The sequence below is a fragment of the Echinops telfairi genome, unplaced genomic scaffold (assembly GCF_000313985.2).
Source record: "Echinops telfairi isolate 266 unplaced genomic scaffold, ASM31398v2 ScPeMD7_7424;HRSCAF=8462, whole genome shotgun sequence".
NCBI lineage: Eukaryota > Metazoa > Chordata > Mammalia > Afrosoricida > Tenrecidae > Echinops > Echinops telfairi.
Window position 1 is genome coordinate 47,707,764 of NW_022111324.1, and position 13,209 is coordinate 47,720,972.

General features: G+C 43.5%; 1 protein-coding gene across 1 annotated transcript in view; it reads right to left on the reverse strand.

The window, feature by feature from the left end:
• KLHL12 (kelch like family member 12) overlaps positions 1 to 13,209 on the reverse strand; it is a 38,154-nt gene continuing 24,945 nt past the window's right edge. Inside the window, exons 6-11 of the mRNA XM_030887807.2 lie at positions 5,701 to 5,807; positions 4,717 to 4,912; positions 4,138 to 4,296; positions 3,719 to 3,817; positions 1,718 to 1,904; positions 1 to 1,532 (exon numbers count right to left, since the gene is read on the reverse strand). Coding sequence (XP_030743667.2) covers positions 1,406 to 1,532; positions 1,718 to 1,904; positions 3,719 to 3,817; positions 4,138 to 4,296; positions 4,717 to 4,912; positions 5,701 to 5,807 — 875 coding nt within the window. The 3' untranslated portion in view covers positions 1 to 1,405. The remainder of the gene's footprint in view (positions 1,533 to 1,717; positions 1,905 to 3,718; positions 3,818 to 4,137; positions 4,297 to 4,716; positions 4,913 to 5,700; positions 5,808 to 13,209) is intronic.

Sequence of the window (13,209 nt, forward strand, 5' to 3'; positions counted from 1 at the left end):
TTGAGTCAGCTGATTTTTAATTTTTTTCTTAAAAAAATACAAAGGAAATGAACTCTGTGGGTCAACACAACTTGCAGAAGGTAGGGGGTGGGGGGATGGAATTTCAGAGCAAAGGGAAAGTGCATCCTTGTTTAGGTTATTATCCCACACATCCTATACCCATAAAGCAGAAATCTCACTCCCCCCCACACACAGCAGCTTTGACGGGTAGCTCAGAAATGGTGACAACAGAGGTACTGGAACTAGCACAAGAGCTTTGGTTCTCCTTGATTGTTCTAGGATAATAACTAATTGTACCAGGATGAATAAAACCCTCTCTCAGGCCAGGGAAGGGAACCTTATAGGAGCAAAGACCTAATTGTACCAAACAGCAGTAAAAACCACTCTTTAGTGGAAGTGTGCCCTTAATAGAATGGGGCCCTAATCAGGTAGCTGAACTGAGGCTGCTGTCACACCATCCCATCTGAAAATAAATAGTACAGAAATGTAACCATGTCGTAGTGTTTGATTCAACAAAGGAAGACAGTCTCCCACCCACTCTAGGGAAGCCTTGCGCTGGCCGGATGAAGCCTGGCGGGAGTAAGATGACTGTAAAATCACAGCTGCTTCTAGTTTATTCCTAGGCATGTAACTCCCATGTACGCCCTCTCCTCTCATCCCCCCATGTGTTCAACTCGGTTATTCTCAGATGGGCTCTCAGTGTCGAGATATGTAGTAACTTACTTTGGAAAAACCTTGGGGAAAGAGGAGATCCTTCTAATAAAACACCCTTCTCAGTCTCCCAGGTGATAGTCAGTGGTGTTCTTGGTTCACTCCCAGTTCACTTCCTCTCTAACTTCAGATACTAACCCTGTCCCCTTAGTGAGTGCCAGATGAACCTCTCCTCACAACACCCAAAGTTTTAATAGGAGATGCCCCCTTTGTTCTCCTCCAGAAGGGAAGTGTGGTGCCCTTAGCTACCTGTGGACTACAGAAGATGTTTGTTCCCAGAGGGGATAAAAAAAGTCTTAAAGAGCGTGTCCTAAGCTTAGTTCACGTTGGTATCCGTCCAGTTGAGTAGGTCAGAGTCACCTGACCTCTCTGCAACACACGAGGCACAACATGTAGATAGTCTCCCAAGCACACGGAAAGGGAAAGTGCTCCCCAGACCATGACGGAGAGCTGTCCGGAGTCTCCACATCCGTTCAACGTGCACTGTCTTTCCTTGCGTGTCTGTAGCCACCCTTCTCCGGGGAAAGTGCCATGGCGCAGGGGAGTGGGGTCAAATAAGTACAGCCATTATTGCACCGGTGCTTGTAATTGCCCTGTGCACACAAGTGAGAAATAGACATTCTGGAAAGGATCCGCCATTGTCCCTCACACTGCCCCTGGGACTGGTCACTAGCTCTGGATGATGCTCCAATGGTCACTTCTCTCGGAGAACACACACCCCAGCATCACAGCGCTGGGTTCCCATGGATGTCACGACTTCCCAACTGTCGACGATAGGGTCATAGCACTCAATGCTACTCAGTAGGGAATTCCCATCATATCTAAGTGGGGGAAACAAAAAGAAGAAACTGAGCTTTTGATTCTTTCCCACACAAGTCCTTCAAGGCCACCGGTGGAGACGTTTCCCCCACCCGACCGAACCCTGTCTCCAGCCAAGAAAGAGCACCGGGTCACATGCACTCTTGCACTGGACACGATGGCTCTAGCTTGGCTTCTAAATGCTTACCCTGCAATTGCATAGAGTCTCCCCCGCAGCACTGTGGCCCCTACATAGCATCGTGGGGTGGTCATACTGGTGACAGTTGTCCAGGAATCCGTGCGAATGTTGTATGCTTCAACAGAAGAGAGGTGGGCTGTACCATCAAATCCCCCCATCACATAAATATGGTCATTTAGAAGGGCTACTCCTGCACCTAGGGAAAGAGTGTATGGAAAATAAATACTACAGCCTGGAATCTGAATTCTAGAAACAAAACATGGCCACTGACGCCTTTGAATTAGGGTGTTGATGATGAACACTGAAGATACCGTGGACCGCCAGAAGAACAAATCTGTCTTGGAAGAAGTAGAGCAGAATGCTCCTGAGAAGTGAAGATGGCAAGACTTTGGACATGCTATCAAATGGAACCAGTCGCTGGAGAAGACATGATGCTTGGTGGAGTAGAGAGTCAGTAAAAAAAACAGGCGGGCCCTGGAGGAGATGGATTAACACCGTGGCTGCAACAATGGATTCAAACATAACGATCGAGAGGCTGACAGAGGACCGAGCAGTGTTTTCTTCTGTTGTACACACAGTTTCCGTGATGGCACTTACAAGCAACAACACGTACTAAATTGTACTAGATACTGTAGAATGTGGGAAAACAAAAGACATAAAGATGAATTTAAAAAGACTTTTTCCATATGGATTGTGATAAGAGTTGTACGAGCCCCCAATAAAATGATTTTTTAAAAAATATGGATTGGCATAGTAGCTGCAGCAACGGGCTCAAACATAACAACTGTGAAGATGGCAAAGAACCAGATGATGCTTCATCTTACTGTATAAAGCAATGCGACGGGTACGAACCAAATTGATGGTACCTAAGAAGAAGAACAGGAGGAGCCACCAGTGGATCGTGGGAGATCCCAGCCTTAAGTGACCGAGGAAGCAGAGGTTGTAGCACAGGGCCATGAGGAAGAACAGAGGAACAGCACTGAGACCCTGAAGCAGAGCAGTTGGGCTTCCCAGCTCACAGAACAAGGCAGAGGTGAAGGGGTTGCATGGCTAAGAGGCTGAAGACCTGAGAGAGATGTTTCTAACAGCCTGGCTGGGAAAAGGCATTGCTGTGAACACGAAGGCTATATCCTTTATGTTTTCTGATTCTAACCTGTTAACATCTCTAAAAACAAACAAATAAAGAAGATTTTTTTCCTTTATATGTACAATTAAACTGAAAGTTTAAGCTGTCTTTATGCACACTAATATTCCAGAGATTAAGGACTGCGGCCTTCCAGTATGGTTTACAGCTCAATGAAAAGGAAATAAAAATCCCTTACGGGACCAATAGGCAACATCATGATAAATGGAGAAAAGATCGAAGTTGTCAAGGACTTTGTCTTGCTTAGATCCACAATCAATGCTCATGGAAGCAGCACTCAGAGAGCAGTGTTGTAAATCAGGGAGGTTAGTTAGAGAACTAAGGAGGGCCTGATCTAAACCATGGTAGTTTCAGCCACCTCATGTGCATGTGAAAGTTGGACCCTAAAGAAGGAGGACGGCAGAGTCATAGATGGGTTTGAATTGTGGTGCTGGTGATGAACACTGAAAGTACCATGGACTGCCAAAGGGGCAAACAAGTCTGTCCTGAGAGAAGTGCTGCTAGAGTGCCCTTAGAGGCAGAGACAGTGAGACCCGTCTTCTAAGCTTGGCAGGGTAGCGGGTAAACCAACAGAGACGGACTGACACAGTGGCTGCAAGCACAGGAACACTGGTGAGGATGGCACAGGGCTGGGCAGGGTTTCCTTCTGGTGTGCACAACGTGTCCGTGGGTGGGAACTGACTCGATGTCACCGAACAACAACATTCAGAAAGAACAGAGGTAATGAGGGTGATGGAATCTGTTTCACACTGTGACACTGAATGATTTACTGATAAGCCTGTCCTGTGACTGCACCGTCACTACAGCGGTCAAGATGTGACAGCACTGTTCCTTGGCCCTTCTGTAAATCTGACTGTAAATCTTACCAGAGCGCTTGGTGGCCATCGGCGTGACGTTAGTCCAGTGTCCTGTATGAGGATCATATTTCTCAACAGAATTTAAGATATTCAAGCCATCATATCCTCCTGAGAACACAAAGTAGAATCGTTGCACAGAGGAAGGTAAATCCCATGTCCAATCTCAGTTAAGCTTTTCTATGAGTGCTCCGACTAATTATTGTTTCAGCCCTCCCACAGGCGTTCCATTAACCTGAAGAGAGACTGACAGCACCTAAGTTTTGTTTACAAACTGTACAGAACCCTCATAAAAGGAAAACACACTGAATTAGGCCACTGTAATTTACTTGAAGGGAGTCTATGAACCTAACTCTGGTAAATAGGATTCCCCCCCATAGCCTGCTTCCCACTGAGTTCTCTCCCACTCTTATCTCTCCCAGGCTGAATACCAAGACAGTAGATCACCCCACTGGCCACCACCAGTCCAGCGCCTTCCCGGGCTGTCTGCATATCTCCCAGCATGCTCCACTGATCAATGTTGGGGTCATATCGCTCCATACTGGTATGACGCCTGCTTCCATCAAAGCCTCCAGAGACATAGATCATATCTGCTCAGAGCAAACAAATAAGACTATTAGAGATTGAGAAACTTCTAATAATTTTCTTCTACCAATTCTCCTCAAAAGTCTAGGCACACTAATCAAAGTGTTTCTTATGGGATAAATCAATGAAGTCTAAAAAGAAGAGGACAAGATAGAATCATCCCCAGGAACATATGAAGACTAGATGAAGTTTATAAAAATCCAAGAACCAGTGCCAGATTCCCACCCAGCACACAGACTCTTACAACTCAGTCGCTAGTACTGAAACATCCATGGACAATGAATAGCTTCGGTAGCATTAATATCTCCAAAACCAAAAAGGAGTCTCTGGCCGTACCAGTTACAGGGCTCTTTTCTTGTTCCTGCCAGGTAACAGGAGAAGTATGAACTGACTCAGGCACAGAGAAATGCAAACATCAAGCCTACCTCCCAGGGTAGTGGCTCCAGCAAGGCCCCGTCGCACATTCATAGGAGCCACTGAATACCAGACCCCATCTTCATCTGCTGTGTAGTCTAGACATTCCACTGAACTGAGGCGGGAACGTCCATCATAACCACCGATGACGTAGATCCGGTCATGCAGGGAGACTGAGGCCACATAACGTCTCTTACGAGTGATGCTCTATGGATTTTGAAGACAAGAGGAACAGAGCATTGATGGGAGGCCGATCTCTGACAATTGCCTATTGCTAGGCTTCCTGTTTTTATCCACAATCCTCTTTTTTGTTTTTTCTGTCACCCTGAGCCATCATCCTTCAGGCAGTGGTCCATCCTCAAGTGGCCTCCAGCTGTCTGCCTACTAAATGACTACTTGCTCACTTGTGGTGGTTTTGAAGATGCAAGTCTTCTACACATTTGCCTCTTTCCAAGGCTTCCAAAAGATTATGGTTTCTCCCATTATTTAGTTATCTGAATAAATGGGGTCTGAGTTAAGAGGCTGATATATTTCCATGATGTGGAAGCCATTCCAGCATTGCTAACCAAAGGCCAGGATGCTAAGACCCTAAAAGCTAGAGGAGTGGGCAAGAAATTTCCACGTTTCTCAGAATATTATTGTTCAGTCTGCACTGAAATCGTACGGATATAGCACCGTGCCAGGAAAAACCCCATTGCTTCCATCTAACATTAAGTTTATTTTAGCCCAGTGTGACCAGTAGAGTATGTGAGGGTTATCCAGTGTGCCTAAACAGTGTGGCCACATGAACTTAATTTGACACTGGGCTAATCACATTTCTGAAGTCCAATCATTACTCGGCAACCGTGTTATCACATACCTACTGTGGGCCAGCACTGTTTTAAGAAGACTGTGCTGTTACTCGGCTTTTCTACTCTCGGGATGAGCTCGGCTCTAGGTTCAAGGAATGAGAACATCTGTGTTCTCTGCCTACAATGGGTTCCACTATGGCTTACTGGCAAAAAGCTCCACTCCTGAGTCTTTGGGTCGTATTTTTCCACCACATCGATGGGAGATTGCTGGCTTCCGAAGCCCCCGACCACCAGAAGCACTTCATTGGCTCCTGAAGAGAAAGAGAAACAGGTTACTTCACTCTCCTGGCTGGGCAACTGAGCCCAGGACAGTGTTAAATAGCAACAGCTCTACGATATTTTATTTTACATGGCCCCGAAAAGTCATCTGAAATAGAAGACATGTTGTCAGACTGCTTAATAGGAAACTCGTTCTGCTTGAGGCGCCCTTGTCCTTGAGGACTTGACTCTGAAATTGTACTTCCTCAACGGGACAAACTGAACATACCAAGGCAGCATTTTGACCACCTGAGTCTCTTTCTTAGAACATCCCCTAACCTTGTCTCTAAAAAGATGAGAGTTGAGCCTTGGGAATCAAATTATAGACGTAAAAATCTCTTCTGGATGGACTCTGACTCTTCCAATTAAGTCAACTATTCATATGCCCAAGTGCCTTGCCCAGTCATCACAACTACCAGGTGACTACAGGGAGGCTTGAAAGAGAGAAAGGCTCTTTTCTCTACCATTTCTCCACGAGGCTATCTGACAGCTGTGAGCTCCTCTCTCCTGCTCTCTCAGACCTTCTCTAATAAAACATCCCTACCCTCTCTTCCCTCTAGGAAATCCTGTGTATCTCATCGACAGGAACCAAAGCAGAGAAAGGTTTGCTGGAGCCTTTCAGACGACTGGGTTTTAGGAGGGCATTGGATGACTGCAGCTATCTTACAATTAATACATATCTTACAATCCATACATACATCAATTGTATAAAGCACATTTGTACATTCATTACCCTCATCACTCTCCAAATATTTCCTCTCCATGTAAGCCCCTGGCATCAGCTCATTTTTCCCCTTCCTCCCCGTTCCCCCCTGCTCTCATGAACCCTTGATAATTTATAAATTGTATTATTTTGTTATATCTTACACTGCCTGACGTTTCCCTTCACCCACTTTTCTGTTGTCAGTCCCTCAGGGAGGAGGTTATGTGTAGATCCCTGTAATCGGTTCCCTTTCCACCCTACCCTCCCTCCACCCCTCCCGGTCACTCTCACCACTGGTCCTGAGGGGATCACCCGCCCTGGATTCCCTGTTTGCAGTTCCTGTCTGTACCAGTGTGCATGCTCTGGTGTAGCCGGATGTGTAAGGCAGGATTGGGGTCATGACAGTGGGGACTGGAGTCTTAGCAAGCCTCTGGTCTGACTACCAGTCCGGAGGTTTACTGAGACGTCACTAGATGACTTAGATGTCCCTAAAGGGATGCAAGCAGCAAATTCAGCATGTGGGAAACTGCAGGTCGCTCCACCTGAATGTTTTGGTCATATAAATTGCAAGGAAAAACCAAAGAAAGAGATGAAAGTATGGATTAAAAGAAACTACGGAGAGGATCCAATGCGATGTACAAATCTTGTCTTCATTCTGATTGTGACAACCTAAGAGTTTGAAAGTAAATGACAAGATGAGGAATGTGGGCATGTGCTTGATATCTGATGAGAGTAAGAAATTAGAAGTTTTTTTTCCTTCCTCTTAAAAACATGGTAATGGTCTTTTGGGTATTTTAAATTATAATGTTTTAAAAAAAATCATTTTATGGGGGCTTTTACAGCTCTTTATCACAATCCATACATGTATTTGTTTTTGTTTGGGATTTAGTTCAGAGCAGATAAAATGCGTTCAGCCTTGTGTTGTAACTGTTGGAAGTAGATGGTGGGTAATAGAGGAAGTACTTGAGGGAGGGGAGAATGGGGAGGGTGGGGAAAAATGAGCTGATACCAAGGAAATGTTTTGAGAATGATGAGGATAACAAATGTGCTGACATACAATGGCTATATGTATGGATTGTGATAAGAGTTGCATGAGCCCCCAATAAAATGATTTTAAAAAATAGAAAAGTTATCCTACAAAAATAAAAGAAAAGAAAAAAAATAGAGGAAATGTTATGCTGCTTTTATTATGTTTGGAATGGTCTTAATCTACACACAATTTATCAACGGAGTTTCATCTCATTTGCTGAGAGCGCAGCAGCCTCCTAAACTTGCCGTACAGCTAATGGACTCTTCTTCAAAGTGAGCCAGGAGCCATTTGGCCTCTTAGAAAATTAAAGCATTTGAACAAGGGCTCTTTCATGTTATGACATTTTATATGTACAGAAAGTCCTTCCAAGCTGGGAGAGGCCAGGGCCACAAGCTGTTTGTTTCCTCCTTTCCAGAACTATTCCCCTCCCCACTTACCTCTTCTGACCTCACCTATTCTTCCCCTCTGACCTGAGCAGAGAAGGTAAGAGCAATCCTTTTATCCAAATGCACTTCCTCAAATACATACACATGATGCTAGTGGGTGATCTCAGTATGGATAAAAGAATGACAATCGGGGGAGGGGGTGGAGAGGAGCTGACAACAAAGGCTCAATAGGGAATAAATGTCTAGAAAATAACGATGGCAACATGTGTACAAACGCACTTGATACAACTGATGTGTGGACTGTGGCAAGAGATGTAAGATCCCCAATAAAATGTTTAAAAAGAGAGAATGACAATCTTCTACACATCGATTTTCAGTGTAATTTCTGTTGATCTATAAATAGACCAGGGGGAAAACCCTTTTCTAACACAATTGCATCTGACCATGTTTTGCAGGATGAGGGCATAGAAGTTGATAAAGGAATTATCTAGATCATGCTGAAAAATAAAAACCTCCCCTTAGTTTATTCACAGTGTTCAATAGTCCTAGGGTAACACTCTGGCAGTTAAAAGCCTATGCCCATGGTCGGACTTAGCCTGAGGGGGGAGAGCTGCTGGGGGGGGGGGGTTATGCTCTAGTGGCTGAGACCCTAGATCACTGGTTCCCAAACTTCTTTTGACATAAAGGGCTCTTTCCATTACTCTCTCCTGACAAATCCTGTGTTTTGAAAGACTGTCTACCAAACTGAATTTAAGTAATTAACTTACCCATTACTGTTGGCAGCCACCAACAGAGCTTTTGTTAAGTATGAGAGCACAAGTGTTCTCACACTGAATGGAAGTAATTTTAGTAAAATCTAATGTCTTTGTTTAGGCCATGTAATACAAAAATGATTTTCATAAAATCTACCGATAATTCCATAAGCCAGACACACTAAAATGAAGTATTTTCTTCCAGGCCGGTTTCTAAATCTATCTGAAAACATAAACAGGACCATAATGTGCTGTATCCTGCTGTTTCTATTCATTTCTTCAAGGCATTAACTAAATCTTCTATGTGCTTAATGTTTTTAGGCATTTCAATGGTTCACATTTTGGGGTTGTAAACAATCACATGCAATCCTGTGACAAATATTCTTGAGCAGGAAGCTTTTCCAGGTTATCTTCTTAATATAGAAATGAGGGGGTTGCTGGAGTAAAGAACATGACATCCTCTGACATATAAGACTACATCTATTCCCACGAACACTTACATACAGGTGTCCAAGGCATTTCACTCTCTGTAGCACTAGATACTGTCTTTTAACTCTGACAAAGAGGTTGTAATCATTATTTTATTTCCAATAGGATCGTACTACTAACATCTGGTTAAGTTAAACGGTTTCCTCTTACATTGCGTGACCAGTGTACTCCCTTCTGTAAAATGTATGCTTGAACCTTCAGTGTTTCTGTCAGGCAGTTCTATGGGCACTGTACTGATAAATGATTTTAACCCTTTGCTTTGATGATAGCAGATCTAGTTTCTTACCTTGTCTTCTAATTGCACACATATTTTTTGAGGTATAATAATTTTTTGTATGAAGTTGCACTGATTTATCTTTCTTTGTGACTTCTCCACAGCTTTTGTGCCTATGAAGTCTCGCTATGGGAAGAGCACCTACTGTTTGACAGTCACAGGGCCTCTGGTCGTGGTTGGGGTCTAACGCTCGAAATTAAGAGCTAATGAAGGGGCTGGCCAAACAAAAGCCTCTTTCTTCTTTGCCAATAAGTGAGGTATTAGTTAATTTAGGTTTTTATCTTTATGACGAGAAAAATGGATTACAAAAAAATCTGACAAGAACAGTTTGGAAAAGTACATTATGAAAACAGACATGTTGGCAGGGCCAGGGTCATTTTGTTTGGTGGGTGGCGTGGTGAATGTGTGCCGTGTGGCTACAAGAATCGGGCAGGGAGATAGCCACTGTGTTAACGTCACCGTGTTCAGACCCAGGTCCCGGCTGTGGTGATCTGTCGCTCAGAAATGGGGATGAGGACTGACCACTGTCATTGCACACTGTGAGAGCACAGCAGGCCACGCTGGGAACTGACGCACCATCTCCACGCTGCAGAAACAACCGACCTTCTAAGTCACTACAAGGCGACACTAACCAGTTGGTGGTAACTTCAGAACTGCCCTTTTAGAACTTCTGAAAAATGAATTTCAAAACTGCAAAGGCATTGAGAATCATATTCTAATCCTGCAGGGCAATAGCAAGTTACTTGAGAAAGCATGAGTTCTTTCTGTTGCCAGTTCAAATAAATAAAAATAAATCTAAAGAATCTTCTGGGATTGCTAATTCATAAAACCTTTCATGGAGGTACAATGGGTAAGTGTTGGGCTGTTAACTGCAAGGTTGGTGGTTCAAAACCACCAGCTACTTCTTTGGAGAAAGATGAGAATGTTTGCTCTCCTGTCAAGATCTACAGTCTCAGAAACCCAAAGGAGCAGTTCTACTTAGTTCTATGGGGTTGCTTTGAGTGAGAATCAAGTCAATGGCAATGGGTTTGTTTTTTTGTTAACTCAACATAACTAGCATTTCTTGAGTGCTATCATGCTCTCTAGGCCACCTGTGGGTCTACTGGAAAAAACAACCCTTTATCTTCTTTATCAGAAAGAACCTTAGTAATTGAACTTGATGTTGATATGAAGAAACGGTAACCCAGAGAGGGAGAGAACTTGTCCAAATTAAGTTAGCAAGTGACCAGATTGAGTGACAAAACCGGCAGGAGAGACCAAGGTAAGCAAGCCGTCTTCTCTCTTTGGGCCAAGCTCTTTCTACGCTCTCAAGGCCTCATGTGAGATTTACAAAGAGAAAAATGGATTACAAAAAAATCTGACAAGATTTTATAAATCTGCCTTTATAATTAAAAAAATTTTTTAATAGATTTATTGAGTTATAATTTACACACCATATAAAAAAGGTGATATTGGTGTGTGCTGTTCACCTGTTTAAAAGTCTATAACTCAATGAGTTTTAGAATATATTCTAAAATTAATAGAGTTGTACTGGGTGAATTTTTAAAAAATCATTTTATTGGGGGCTCGTACAATTCTTATCACAATTCATACATCCATCCATTGTGTCAAGCACATTTGTACATTTGTTGCCATCATCATTCTCAAAACATTTGCTTTCTATTTGAGCCCTTGGTATCAGCTCATTTTCCTCTCCCTCCCAGTCCCCCGACCCCCTCATGAACCCTTGATAATTTATAAGCCATTATTATTTTTTTTTAATAAGCTATTATTTTGTCATGTCTTACACTGTCCAACATCTCCCTTCACCCACTTTTCTGTTGTCTGTCCCCCAGGGAGGGGGTTTTATATATACGTAGATCCTTGTAATCGGTTCCCCCCTTCTATCCCACCTTCCCTCTACCTTCCCAGTATCGCCACTCTCACCACTGGTCCTAAAGGGTTCATCTGTCCTGGATTCCCTGTTTCCAGTTCCTATCTGCACCAGTGTACATCCTCTGGTCTACTCGGATTTGTAAGGTAGAATTGGGATCATGATAGTAGGGAGAGGAAGCATTTAAGAATTATGTTTCATTGTTGCTACCCTGCACCCTGACTGGCTTGTTTTCTCCCCACGACCCTTCTGTAAGGGGATGTCCAGTTGTCTATAGATGAGCTTTGGGTCCCCACTCCGCACTGCCCCTCATTCTCAATGATATGGTTTTTTTCTTTGATGCCTGATACCTGATCCCTTCGACAACTCATAATTACACATGCTGGTGTGCTTCTTCCATGTGGGCTTTGTTGCTTCTCAGCTTGTTTACATTCAAGCCTTTAAGACCCCAGACGCTATATCTTTTGATAGCTGGGCACCATCAGCTTTCTTCACCACATTTGTTTATGCACCCACTTTGTCTTCAGCGATCCTGTCAGGAAGGTGAGCATCATGGAATGCCAGTTTAATAGAACCAAGTATTCTTGCATTGAGGGAGTACTTGAGTGGAGGCCCAATGTCCATCTGCTACCTTAACACTAAACCTATAAATATATGCACATAGATCTATTTCCCCATCATATATAAATATATTTACATATGTACATGCCTGTATTTAGACCTTTATAAATGCCCTTTTCCTCCTAGTTCTTTCCTCTTGTCCCACTATCATGCTCAGCCTTCATTTAGGTTTCAGTAATTCCTCTCGGTTACATTGCCCTTGATCAAGCCCTACCAGGCCTTTTCCACCCTCCTTGCCATTGATTTTGTATTTCTTGCTGTTCCCTTGTCCCTGAGTTCGTTAACACCACTTCCTTTCCCCTCACCCTCACCCTCTCCCATGTCCCCTTGAAACTGTCAGTCCCGTTGTTTTCTACTCCAGATTGTTTATTCAGCCTATCTTTTCTAAATAGACCTGCAGAGATAATAGGCACAAAAAGAAGACAGAGAAAAACAAAGCAACAAAAAATGACCAAAAAACCCAGAAAAGCCTGTAGATAGTTTAAGGTCTGTCAGTTGACCTTTAGGAGTGTTTTCTGGTCAAGTCTGATGGAATGACATGCCCTGGCCCCAAAGTGTATCTTTGGTACTCCTTGGGACATCCTGGCTCTGCTCCCTTTGCTGTTCTGTTGCACACCCTTAGTGTTTTCCTCGGTGTGGTAGGGTCAGATCAGGCCAAATTCCCACACTGTGTCTCCAGTGTGGTCCCCCATGGGACTATGGGTAAGCGAGGGATGTTGTGTCTCGTAGTGGGGCTGGCCATATGGTCCTCTCTGAGCATTGGCTACTCTGAGCAGGGATAATGTCCTCGAGGCTTGGTGGGCCAGGATGTGCTCCACTCTCTCTTCCTCCCCCTTCATTTGCTCCCATGTGCGCCTTTGTAATTTTTAAAATAACTCAAGTATTCACATATTTAGGGTAATGATACAGAGGTTATATATAAAAATAATTAATATTCCCCTGCAATCCCATTTCCATGGGGCAACCTTGTTAAAGTTTTAGTGTAAATCTTGCATACTTTTGTTTATGCTTATATAAACATACATATAAAATACCTAATTAATTTTAAAAAGGGGAGTTTCATCCCTCACTTAGGCTAGTATAGTGATACCTCAGCTGTCAAACTCTATTCCAAATTTGTGTTTGAACACGAAAAAGCTCAAGAACTTAACATATTTTTCCCATAAGAAACAATGGATACTAAAAGCTTGAAGGTAAACAAGCGGCCATCTAGCTCAGAAGCAAAAAAGCCCACATGGAACAACATATCAGCCTGTGTGATCACGAG